Source organism: Sipha flava, unplaced genomic scaffold (assembly GCF_003268045.1).
Source record: "Sipha flava isolate LNK unplaced genomic scaffold, YSA_version1 79_pilon_pilon, whole genome shotgun sequence".
NCBI classification, from domain to species: domain Eukaryota; kingdom Metazoa; phylum Arthropoda; class Insecta; order Hemiptera; family Aphididae; genus Sipha; species Sipha flava.
Window position 1 is genome coordinate 901,453 of NW_020273620.1, and position 14,168 is coordinate 915,620.

The 14,168-nt window shown below is 23.9% G+C and overlaps 1 protein-coding gene across 1 annotated transcript; it reads right to left on the reverse strand.

Annotated features, from left to right (window-relative positions):
• Window positions 1–229: 229 nt before the first annotated feature.
• Window positions 230–13,129, reverse strand: LOC112692969 (dihydroxyacetone phosphate acyltransferase). Its single transcript, XM_025567813.1, has 16 exons — window positions 12,863–13,129; window positions 8,006–8,306; window positions 7,153–7,348; window positions 6,577–6,753; window positions 6,108–6,237; window positions 5,322–5,528; window positions 5,057–5,208; window positions 4,636–4,799; window positions 4,392–4,558; window positions 4,071–4,202; window positions 3,327–3,470; window positions 2,755–2,840; window positions 1,760–1,882; window positions 1,526–1,680; window positions 717–778; window positions 230–312 (listed from the first exon to the last, which is right to left on the reverse strand). Coding segments are annotated over exons 2-16 (1,944 nt in total). The 5' UTR covers window positions 8,008–8,306; window positions 12,863–13,129; the 3' UTR covers window positions 230–265.
• Window positions 13,130–14,168: the final 1,039 nt, after the last annotated feature.

Sequence of the window (14,168 nt, forward strand, 5' to 3'; positions counted from 1 at the left end):
ATTTTTCAATTCACTTAGAATCTAAAATAATTATTATAGGTAGATATTTATTTGTTATATGGTAGGAATTAAATAGGAAAAATAAAAACTTTATTTACATAATAATACTTAAGCCATCAATTAGGATTTTATTTTGCTCAACAATGAAATTTATTAGTTGTACAGAAAAACATATACATTTGAGAGCATTCAAAATAATTTAATAGTAATAATAAACAATATTAATAAATCATAATTCACTTTTTAATTAAAAATGCATCTTCATTTAAATACTAGATTTTAATAGATTTTTCCCATTTAGTATAAGATTATCTATAAACATATTAAATAAAATATTTGAGTTATTTAGACATATTTTCATACAGTAAGTATTATACAAAATCATCCTGTAATAAAATTAATTTAAAGTAAATAATTGAAATGGATCTTGGGAGATTAATTCATTTTTCATCTCTATCTACTTTTAAATAGAGACAAAATATTACATGAATTATGAGTGTGGTAAGTTGACGTATATTAGGTAATATACATATTTTTTAAATTTTAATCAAAAAAATGTATTGACATTGAAAAGAATATATACGAGTATATATATATTATATTTAATTTAATATATTTAATATTTAAATCCTTCAATTTATGTATTATATTTATGAAAATTATCTGAAGTTACTTCTTGAAATTTAAATTTAAAAGAATATTATTGTAAATCTTACCAAATATGTTAACTAACTCCGAGACAGCCACTCTATTTATGTTAAACATAATTGTTTCATTTCTGTAAAAAAAAAAAAAAAAATATTTAAGAAAATAGCAATAAAACAGGATGGTAGGTATGTGATTTATGTATCTCGCTTCACTCACTCTAAATCTGAATAATGAAGTATTATTATTGATTACAATAGTATATTATTTATAATCAATGATATTATTAACTTTAATTGGGGGTAAAAAAAACATAGTGAGTTTAATAGTCTACTTTTTTAATATTATCAATGAAGTAGCTTAGGATTAGTTCTGCATAAAATTTGTTATTTGAAAAAAAATACAAACGATTGCTCAACAAAATTTCATTTTCTGTTTTTTTTTCATTTTTTCCAAACATGTCAGAAAACCAATGAAAAGATAGAAATGTCATCTGCTAAAAGTATTACAGTACCTAATTATTATGTCAAATTTTTAATCAAAAATACTGTGATCAGTGCAAAAATTTTATTGCAAATTTTCTACTCTTAAGTTAAAACACAAAAAAATAAACCACATTGTAAAACTAAAAAAGCAAAATACAATCTATAAAAAACAGTACCTACTTACAAAAAATGATTAAACATTTGTAGTTGTAAATAATGTAACTGATAAGTAATAAATACCTAGTAAATATATATTGTACTTTACCTACTATTTTACATAATTTATTGCAGTATAATATATAAAAAATATATATACAATACAACTTAAAAATAAAACATTAAAATTAAGTGAAAGTAGAATAGAAAAAAATGTATATAAATTTAAAATGACTTACTTTTTAATTTTTTTAATTATTTCTATTTTACATAGAGCATCTAATGCAGATTTGATTAAGTCTTTAGTTAAACCATAAGGATGTATGTGTAATTCTTCAATTTTTAAGTAAATTGATTCATGAATATATTCTTCTGAAATTATATTTTGTTGTGTCTGGAAATGAAATATATGAATACATAATTCATCAATATTGAAAACATAACAATTGATCACAATAGTATAAATTACTTACATTTATCATACAATTATAGATGAGTCGGTAACATGATACATAAGGATTAATAATTAAACAACGAAGCAATTCTTTTTCTTTTTCTTGTATGTGTAGATAAATTAAAAGACTGTATTTAAAATCCTATAATAAAAATAGAATAAATTAATATTGTGATACACATTCTAGCACCTAAAAATTACACACTGATACAAACATCAATGAGTATCAATTGCAAATAATAAGAAGTTTTTTAAAAAAAATAGATGATTTTATTAAAACCTAAAAAAATATAAAACATAAGTCTCGATTTTTAAACATGCATTGCTGATACTGTTTTATGAACCAATTCAAATTTTCTTTAGATTGATGAATTATTTTTTTAAGCATACCTATTTCTAAGATGATGGATCTAGACTTTGTCTTCAAGATAAAAAAACTTCTAAAATAGACACTTTTAGGTAAAATTTTGTAGGTTTTTCTTATTTATATTATTAAAAAAAGTATTAGAGGTATTAGGTGATAAAATACAAAAAATATATACCTTTCATACCTTATATAATTTGCCTGTAACACTTTGTGGTATCAAATACTGTCTCAATTAGTGATGGATAGCTTACACTATACTTAGATGTTTCCAAAACTATTCATCTGATTTGCAAATTGAAATTTTTCGCGATAAATCATGGGATATATTATTTAAAAATTATAATAGACAATAATGCAAGATGATTAATTATTAATAAATAAATATTTTTTCAGAATAGAAATTGGAAAATGTATATTATATACTTAAACAAAATATTATTTATTAGGTAAATTTATAACCGGTAAGCTGAGGACAATATTAAATACAGAAAATGTTAAAGGATTATTGACCAAGGCAACTAAATATATGACGTGTTCTTAAATAATAAATTATAATAATTAGTACGAAATATTGTTAAGCGGTAAAAGATTTTAAATACTCAAGATACATCATAATATAATATGCTATATGTAATTACTATACATACTTGCTTTTCACAGCCATCGAAAAATACAAATTCAAACTCAAATAGTTTTCTTAATAAAATAAACTTTCTTTCTAAATCCAAGATTTCTAAAATTAAAATATTTTTAAAATTATTAATTAATTTTAATACAATTAAATTAATAAAATTATTAAATTATATTTAAATTAATAATACTCAATACAAATAGAACTCAACTATTTTTATTTTGTGAATATATAGGTTTATACATGTGAAATAAATGTTTATCCTTAAAAGATAACTAACAAGTATGCTAGTGCATCACATATTGTGGAATTTTATGGTTTATACTGTTCAGTACCAATGAATATAATCTAATGACTAAAAAATATTATATTTTTGAATAGCTGAACATAATTTAATAAAATGTCTAGTGAATTATGTTTACATATAGAGAGGTTTTCGAGCAATAGTTAAAATTATGCTAGAGTCTTATTAAATGCTAAGTATTTCTTCATTTCTTCATAATTAATACACCACTATTATAATTTTATTAAAAAGGGTAAAAAATAATAAAAATAGGTACCTAGATCTTTAAAATAAATATAACTTACCATTTTTCCAAATTATCTGACATTTTGATACTATAAGTATAAATCCAATATTTATAATAAAATGTAATGATGGATTAACATAAAGCTGATTTAAGATCAATGGAAAAGCATAATCAAACATTTCAGCTTTTAGATTTAAATTTCCTACAATTATAAAACAATTATTTCTAATTTATAATAATACTAATGTTAATTTTTTTTTATCTTTATGACAAAGATGTAGTAATATGCACTAATTTTAATGTTAAATATTTACTAATATATACATTATAAATACAAAATATATAATAATATTATATAAATTATTCATAAATATATAATATCTTTGATTATTCATACTATTTTTGTTTTTGATACAAGTCAGAAATACTAAAAGACAGTCTGATAATTACATCAATAATTTTTTTTCCCCATAGTTGTGCAGATAATAATTAAAAATAACTAAACAATATTAAAATTAAAAGCTTAAACTTAATGAAAAACTAACGAAATGAGTAAATTTTAATATAGCATTGACTCTAAACTTACAAATTAAATTCTTAACACAAGAATATAAGTGATGTATATTATCCCAAATATGAAATACTTATTTTTTTCTTGTGAATATACATTTTTCTCAAGTGAAAATTATAATGAGAATTACAATCCTCATGATAATGAGGAATAGTCAGTCAACGAGTAAGATAAAAAACACTAAATAAAAACCATCTTACATTTTCAAATAATTGAACATACATAGTGTACCTGGTAAATTTATCGGATAAATATTATTATTCATAGAATAGTTCTTCTTAAATGTTATTACATTATCCTTTAACATAACAAAGTTTTGATGAAGTTGAATGGTATCAATAATTCTACTTTTAATATCATACTCTGAAATATATAATGTTTTATTTTTTTTTAACCAAATTTTTCAATTATATTTTACTTTTTTTATTTTACAAATATTATCTCATTAGTACCAACAATAATAATATTTGTAATTAATAGTCAAAAAACAAGTATCTATGCATATTATACTTTAACAGATAGGAACTAATTATTAATATTATTGACAGTTACCTTTTGCTTCAATTTGAGCCCCACATTTTTTAAATAATAAACTTATCCAACTTATTTGATCAATTATTTTATCTAAGGGAATATCATTGGTGTTATTTTTAGATATGTTGTAAAGCAACGCAACAGCTAAAATATTAAAGTATGATAAAACCATACTATGTTGTTGCCTACAAATATGTATTTGATTATATTATGTCCGAACTATATTATAACTTGAATATCAATAATCACACTTGTAATTTACCTATAAATAATTTCATGAGCAATTGTTGATATTATACGAGTTTCATTATTGTCTTCATTAATATTTATATCATTTATGTATTTTTGAAGTGAAATAGGAGTAGCAAAGTTAATATAAATATTGCCATAATGATCGTCCATGCTTTTAATGCTATTTATCAATCCCTAAATAATAAATAGTAATTTGTTTTTAATTAAAAGATTAATTATTCACTAAAAGAATTTAAAAACAATCATTTAAATTTTCAAATATATACATGCTAACAGCCACTTGTTAAATTTGGATTAAAAAATCTTATTTTAAATAGGTATTAGACATTTTAAAATAAATTAAAATAATCCCTTGGTCTGATTTTAAATATTTATAAATATAAAAGTAAATAATATATATATAAATAAATTATATAAGGAATTAGACTAACCAAAGTAGTTTCTTTTGGTTTGGGAATTCCAAGAAGTTCATAACAAAATAATTTATCTTCAAGAAGGTGATCATAATTAATAGAAATTGGAATGATAATTATATCTTGAACTTCACTTTTTAATAACATATTTATAATACACTTAAGTATTCCTGAAAATTATTATAATAAAAATCACTTTAATCATTATCAAAATTAACCAATTTTATTTTTCTAACACATTAAAAATATTCTTTAAAATTTAAATAATATAGTAAGAAATTACCTAACTTTGGATGAATTGATTTATTAGATCGACTGCGTGTACCTTCAATAAAAAACTGTAACGGTGAACTTTCAGTAGTTACTAAATATTTGACATAAGTATATAATACTGATCGGTATATAACATCTTGAGCACTTTCTCCTCGATGTAAAAAAAAAGCACCACATTGTTTCAATAAATTTCCCATTACTTTCATATTTTTAAAATCTACAAAAATGTGTTTTTCAGAATTAGTTTTTAGATTACAATTAACTATTTAAGAGTTGCTTTGTTTTTAATTATGCAGGAGTAATCAATTAATCAAATCAATAACAGGAACAAGTTTTAATTATCTACAAAAAATAATATAACACAATGAGACAAACAAAAAAATGTAATAATAGTAATAACAACACAGTAATACAAGTTACTGGAGATTATAATGAATCATCTCTAAAATAAAACATTAAAATTGTTATTATTTTTTTATTTTAAATGTATTTAAAAATTATAAATCAAGTTTCAAAAGTCTCTAAAATAAAACATTAATATTCTAATTTTTTTGTTATTTAAAATATATTAAAAAATATGTATCATTTCAAAAAATAAGACACAGGTTAGCAGGTTTAGCAAAATATAATACAAAATCTTTGAATATCTAATATTGTATCAACTAATAAAATAACATAATTAAAAATAAAAATATATAATTAATAAAATTTAATAAAAAATAACACAATATTATAACAACCAACTGTTACTATTTTTTCTACTGCATCATGCATATATTAATAATTATAAAAGTACCCATTGCAGCTGCAACATATGGAATTTCAATGTTGTAATTGAAGCAAATGAATGCCATTAAAATAAAATCTTGGTAACTCCTGTGACTTGGAACAAATATCACTGGAGTATTGTTAAAATTAGATTTTATCTATTGTTTCAAAAACAGTAATTATATAAGTAGAAATAAAAGATGACTTTGATTAAAACTTGGTATTAGTCTCATTCATAAATAAAGAAGAAAATAAACTAAAAAAATGTTTACTGAATAAAATACATTTATACGGTATAACAAATTAGGGAAATAAATATTTTCAATACAAAAATGTATATACTTAGTAATTTACATATTTTGTTAATAAAAAGTTAAATAATATTTTGATAGTAAAGAAATATTTAATGACACCTAATTTAAATACATGAAATTCATATTTAGTAGAGTATATATGGTTATGGTTATAATGTATTTGTAGTAAATCTATCATATTACCATCATCAATGTTCGTTCATTTACATATAAGCCTTGAAGTTTTGATTTCAGAATTTTAATTAAAATGTATCCCATCATTCTAATGGTTATATTTTTTTTGATACTTTGAAGATCATTAAGTATTTCCAATGCTTTGTTTGTAGCAAAATCTAAATTAATACTGTTTGATGGTATTACCTGAAAATGAATAATCATAGTTAAATTATATGGTAGTAAATTAATTTTTTTTTTAATACTACATAAAGATTAGTCAAAATCAATGTAATGAAATGTATGAATAGATGATAGTGAGATATATAACTACAGAAATCCAACGACCTAATAAAATCTAGTTAATATACACAATTAATCAAAACTTTTTTTAAACAATTTATGAATATATATTAGTAAATATGTTTTTCTACATCAGGTGCAGAAATTCTTATAAAGAATTGAGTAAAATATTTCAGTAATTAAAATGTATAAATAATACTAATTTAGAAATTTAAAAATAAATGTTTAACGATCTTATTATTATCTAACAAAAACAAAATAAGAAATATGAAATTCTTAAATAATAAATTTTATGATAATTACCTCTTGAATTGTTAATTTTATGTTTTTTTCAAGTAATTTTCTTTTCTGATAATTCGATAAATATTTATATCCAGATGTAAAGGATAATTGTTCTGTATTCAAAGACTTCAATACCCATTTTATATCACTTGTAGTTTTTAAAGATGTTAAAATATTTACAAATAAATTTTGTTCCAAAGTCTTAATTGAATTGTCCCTATAGGCCACAATCAATTACAATAATAGGTTGAAAATATATTAGTAATAAATAGTAATAAGTTTCAATAGCTGCAAGGCTATAACGGTAGTAGCAAAGACTCTTGGAGGGTCATAAAGCCAAGAAGAATTATAAAAAGTTATAAAAGTCAAATATATATAGCTAATTTGATTATCAAGGCTTACTTAAAATAAAATTAAAAATAACAAAAATATGATTTTATATTATTTGTTCATCTTAATCGATTATTTATTTGTTTTAATTTAAAATAATCCAGGCCCAATTATTTGTACAATTTCGAACTGCGCACTTGATTTTACTGCTTTAAATGAAAATTTAGTTTCGCTACTGTCTTAGAAAAAGGAATATATTACATACATAATTTAAAATATTCAATAATACTCATATTTCCTAGTAGTTGGCTTATTATTTAATTTGTTTTGTAGACCGTAGTGCACACTTGTACATTCGTGGTGCACATAAAAATAGGTTAGGTTAGAAATAATCAGTTCATTTTTAGTTGAAATTTTATTATTTAGTAATTTATTTTTATTTTAACAAATTATAACCAAGCAAACAGAATCAAATAACATTTAAAATGTCATAATTTACATAATTAAATTATGTCTATTAATTTCTAAGTCAGTACAAACTTACATTTTAAATATAAATGTTATTAATATTCAAGAATAAAAATCTCCGAGGTATGATTCAAAAACGAAATGTTAATTAGAAAATAGTATATTGTCGTGTGTATGTACTGACTGGCATGTGTGTCGGAATAAGATGAATCATTTACTGATGAATATGAAAACGTGTAGAAGGGAAAAACAAATATGTTTAAAGCCGGCTCGATCAATACTCGGTGTTTTTATTTTTCTTCGTAATCATAATGATTAAAAACGGTGATAACATGTTATCGATGTGTCACGGATACAAAGCAAACGATATCTTGCGTCTGCGAACAATAATAATAATAACATTTTTATATTAATATTATGTTAATAATAATAATAATAATAATAATAATAATAATAACATAATATTCGTTTTAAGACTTTGCATTCACAAGTATTGATAGCCAGTGGCGCCGAACTCTAAAAAAAAGTTTTGTTGTCAAATATTTTTTATACAAGGTAGGTACTTCCATGTCCGGGGATTGGACTGACGAGCTACCGAGAAAATCTCGGTGGTCCGCTCAAATTATGGGACAGTCATGAAAGTTTGGGCAGATATTTTTTTTTGTATGATAATAAAAAATTAATACAAACATTAGTATAACATATAATTTTATTAAGTTATTTAACTTACCTACAGTTGGAATAGGTGTAGTTAAACGGTAGAATTCGAATACGGTTGTTTCCAAGGCGTTTTGTATAAGGGCATTTATTCACATTTCAAGTCGACAACCCGGATGAAATATTAGTTCTTTATTAATACGCTTGAAGCAATAATTGCGTAAAAATAAAAATAAAATAATATATGTAACATAGATATAGTTCAAACAGCTCATGTAGGTACCAATATCTTTAATTATTTGCGTCTAAAACTGCAGCTTCTTTGTACCGTCAAATCAAAAATATGCATGTTACACAAGCATTGAAAAAAAAATCAAAAGAATTTTAAAAAAAATATTCAGTCAACGAATAATTTTATACAATAATGTAATGCAAAGTTAAAAAAATTGTGTACAATACAATTAAAAAAAATTAATTCAAATTAAATACCTGGAAGTATTTCGAGTTAAATTATTATATACCTACCTACATAAATGGCCAACAATTAAGCAAATTACTGCAATACAACTATTCTATATTAATTATTTGTTCATAGTTGTATAACTAGTTTACTTAATATCGATATACCTATTTCTATAAGTTATTTGATGTGGTTTTTAAGTATATTGTATTTTTATGATAATCTAATACCTAATAGAAAATACTAAATTAATTATGTTATATTAATTGTTATTTAATTATTTTTTATGCACGAACAGTGTTATTAGTAGACAAGGCTTTAGATACGATCGACGCGTTCGACGGTACAGGACGCCAAAATCGGAAGGGCGCGTGAGAGGCCTTAACATCAGAATTAAATTTAATCAATCGTTGGCGACGCAAATTATCTACTATGGATAGAAAAAAAATTCATTAAGTGATTCAATATAGATTTGATTATTATTATAATTATCATTATTTATTATTCATCGACATGAAAGGATTGGTCACGCTTTTAGGTACAATTACAGTTCTATAAACTATTCTTACATTATTACAAGTATTATTATGTTTGTTCTCTGAATGATTTACAAATATGTGGCAAATATGCACGTTTGAACAATTATTTTGAGCATTTATGATTATCAGTGGTGTAACCAGAACTTTTAATGCCCGTGGCTAAATAATCTAACAGGCCACTAGTTTTACAAATTTGGAAAAAGGAGTTATAATGAATTGCCTACAAAAAATAACCACCTACAAAATTCTGCCCTTTAAAGTTACAAACGTTTAAAAATATGTTTAGTGTAATATTATTTTTATAATTTTAAATACTTTACATTGAAAACTAAAGTGCAAATAAAATTATAATTTTCAATTTGTTTTTTAATCCCTTCAGCTTCATTTCGTTCATCTAACTTCGAGCGGCAAAGCATACATTTTGTTAAAGCTTTTTGAGTTTCAGCAAATCTAATTTTAAATGCAAAAACTGCATCATAACGACCAACTATATATAAAACCAGTGCTCGGGACTTATAGCACTTAAACTCATTAAAATAAGCGCTTAAAAACATAATTATGAGCAATAAAATAAGCATTTAAAAATTTTAAAATCAAGCAAAAATATTTATTCAAAAAAAAAAAAAAACTATAAAATTCTAACTAAAAAATCAAATAAAATAAAAATAAATCTTCACTTTCAAGACTTTAAGGATTTCTTGGATTTTCTAAGTGATTTTTGTGAAAAATAAAATTTAAACTGTTCTTTCTGTTTTTGATCATTCTGACGTTTGACACTCAGTTCTATTTTCAGCGTTGGAATATCTTTGTTAACCCTACAACAATGCTTCGGACGGCGGCAAACTACGCGACAACGTAGATAAGAAGAATTATTTTTATTTTTAATTCTATCAAAAACGACTTTGCAGGAGAAAACTATGAAAACGTAAAAATAAAAAACTGGTCAAATAATCAAGAATAATCAGAAAAACAAGAAATAAGCATTTTTTTTTAAAAAATTCTGAAAAAAGCAAAAAAAGGCACTTTCAAATTTCATAATTGTACGTGTTATAACTTGACATACACTTCTATAGCACTCTGCTACATTTTAAGTCAATCCATAAAAATAAGCAAACGCTTTAATTCCCGAGCCCTGTATATAACTATAATGGTGATTTGTTTTTGAATTTGCTATAATTATTCTTGATGGGCCCTCTAGAGTCGTGGCCCGTGGCCCATTGCCCGCCTGCCACTTTATCGGTACGCCACTGATGATAATGCATGCTAAATATTAAGTTATAATATGTTTAATGAAGCCACTCCAGCTCCCAAAATTCTGACTGTTTAAGTTATATGTTTGTCGTTTAAGATGAAGAATTGCTAAAATAATTCTTTCACTGAGCGCTGAAAGACCTAAAGCCGACCCTGTTAGTAGATGGTAGGTACCTTTACATTAGTGGCATAATTAGGGGTCGCGAGGGGTCGCACTTGCGATCCCAAATATAATGTATGGGTTGCAAAAGTATTATTTTGCAACCCCTAAAAATTTCATATTTATGGTTTATCATTATATAATAAAAAATTTAAATAAGTAATTATTTAATTAAATAATTATGAAATAAAAAAAGTTGAAGAATGAGGAAATTGAGACGATAATAATATCGATAACAATACGACGACATGGAAGTTTTAATCTAAAAATAAATTATATAATATTAGATATAATTCCTATCGGTTGTCATTATATTATAATTATAAAAGATATGTGATTTAAAATTTAAATAAAAGTAATGTTTGTGCCTTTAATTATAAAAAGTTTTAATTTGTAGTTTAATTATATAGATTTATAATGTACTTCATATTAATAGAATATAATAATATGATTATATTAAAACATTGTTTTATAATGTTTGTGCATCCTGAGAAACTTTTACAACCCCTGATAATTATTCCGAATTATGCCACTGCTTTACATAACAAAGTGAAATATTTAATGAATATTTGTACAGTGAAACCTCTATGTAGTGGACAGCCATGGGAAATGAAGAATTATGCATTATAGGAAATTGACAAATATTGAGAAAACCTCTAAATCAGTGGTTCTCAATTTTTTTTGTTCACGGCACACCATTATACATCACAAGTTTTCGCGGCACACTCATGCATTTGACAATAAAATCTTTGGCTACGCGCTAAGATATCAAGTTGGGTTAAAACTGTACAGTTTACTTATATAGAGGGATGGCTAAAAGTCGCGCAACACAATATGTAATAGTAAAAAAAATCGTTTATTTCTTCAAATAAAAAAAATTGATATAAAAATTTTCATCATGCATCTCAAGGACGTGCGAGGAATTTCTAGCTGGAGTGAAACGCGTTTGGCTGATTGATTCGAGTTTTCGACGAACATTTGAGAAATTAATTACAAATTTTTTTATGTCATTAATGTTTTCGGTCGACCAGAACGTGGTTTATCGGCAACCGTTCCAAATTCTTCGAAACGTTTTACTAATTTCCAAATGGTAGTACGAATTGGAGCAGAAGAACCGGGCGATTCAATGGCGAACTATTCAAATATATCTTTAAAAGAACCTTCGTTTCTGTACCACAATTTTATTAACAGGGTTCGGATTTAATAGCACCGAAAATACTAAAATATGTTCTATAATATGACCAAAAAAACCTTAAAATATGTTCTATAAATATGCCCTAAAAACAACAAAAATAGAAAAAAAAATGTAAGTCAAAATGTTATTAAATGCATTATATTATTTTATGAAGTAATACATTAATAAAAAAAACTAAAATTACCATCTTCTGTTAACAATTTCAAAAAAACGAATATGAAACGAAATCAAACAATACAGAGAACTGACACTGAAAGCATGAAATACGTACAATAGACGACAATATAATGTAGAACAATAATAAAATTAAAATAAATAAAACAGATAAGAGAGTATAAATGTATAAATATATTTGATATCGCTAGGCTACTTAAAAATAGATTCTAGTAATATATTAAATAGTAAATACCATATTATTTATCAATTATCAATATGAAAAGAAAATGTAGGAATTTTTTAGATTTACATAAATAAATACTATTTTTCATTCAATATAAACGAGATTTTTGAAAAATACAAAATAAAGCATAAAATCATGTATATTAGCAAAAAATATCACTAAAACTTCAAAAATACCATTAAAAATCTAAAATACTTTAAATATGCAAAAAATAACAAAATAAAATTTCTAAATTGGAGTCCCTGGTTAATAACACAAATTAATAACTCACTCTGCATTCTTTATCTATATCTTATAATAAGTAGCAAATACAATAAAATCTGAACCATGTTTATTAACAAAGTGCGTTCAACAATTGAAAATTTTGGAGCAGGCATTTCGGCAGTGTTACGAACAAAAATAAACATGAAATTGCGTTTAAAAAGTGGGTTATTTTGTTAGGTTTGGTTGTAAACGCGATAACGTGACCAAAGTTGTAATATGACGTAACGGAGACGACGTGGAAGGGAGTATTTGCGCCGTAACGCGGTAGGCGTTGCACGACTTTTGGCCACCTCGGTATGTATCGTCTTATCTACACAATTAATTAACATTTAACTGTCATAGTTTCATCAATAGGTGTTTTCAAATATCAGACATTTTTTATGGCACACCTAGTCGATCTTGCGGCACACTGGTTGAGAACCACTAATCTACATAGTGGACATTTGCAAAAAATTACAAAATGTCCACCATAGGGAGGTATTATAGAGAATTGGTTATACATATACATATTATACACATTCAAAATGGTGTTATTCGTCACATAAATGTATTAATTATGATTTATAAAAATATATTAAAATTTACTATTTGTTATTTATTATTTATTAAGAAGTGAGTGTAAGAATGTTAAATGTTTATATACATCTAAAAATATCTGTTATCTTTTATTGTATAAACATTTTCTCTCTTTAAATTGGATTTGCAAATTCGTTACCATTGACAATCTGATCTCATTTTCTTTATTTTTAAAATATATTTTTACATTGTTTATTGTTTTCCAAACTTCTTTAAAAGTTGGGTTGTATAACAACTCATATTCTTCTTCTTCTTCTTCTTCTTCAGGTTGTTCGGTTTCTTCTGCACTTAAATTGTCCACATTAAAATTTAATTTATCTGATATTATTAATGTATTGTCTTCTGTAAGAAAATTGTCATCTATAGAAATTTAGTCCTCAGTTTTAACAGTACTCAGTACAAGTTATGAGAATATGTTAAAATATGCATAATTTTCATGTTCAATTACGTATTCTACAGTATCAAATGAAAAAAAATCCCGATTTTTTAAAAAAGTTTTTGGCTGTCTCTGGTTTAAAATTTTTTAATGCAGATTTTATCCAAATAATTGCATTTAAAATGTTTAGAGATAAGTTTTCTACATTTTTATAAAATCTAGATAAAATATGATGAAGAAATCATTGACGATAATGAACTTTAAAATTTTGAATTATTCCTTAATCAGGTGATTGGCAAGTTGTATTTGGTGGTAGGGAAATTAGCTTAATATTTTTTAAATTTAATGTATCAAGACATGT

What these genes read in the sequence shown, in the direction of transcription:
- LOC112692969 (XM_025567813.1), bottom strand. An exon ending in ATATGTTGCAGCTGCAATGG is followed by an intron (nt 5,529 to 6,107) that starts GTACTTTTATAA and finishes ACATTTTTGTAG; the next exon opens with ATTTTAAAAATATGAAAGTA. An exon ending in TTATCCGATAAATTTACCAG is followed by an intron (nt 3,471 to 4,070) that starts GTACACTATGTA and finishes TTATAATTGTAG; the next exon opens with GAAATTTAAATCTAAAAGCT.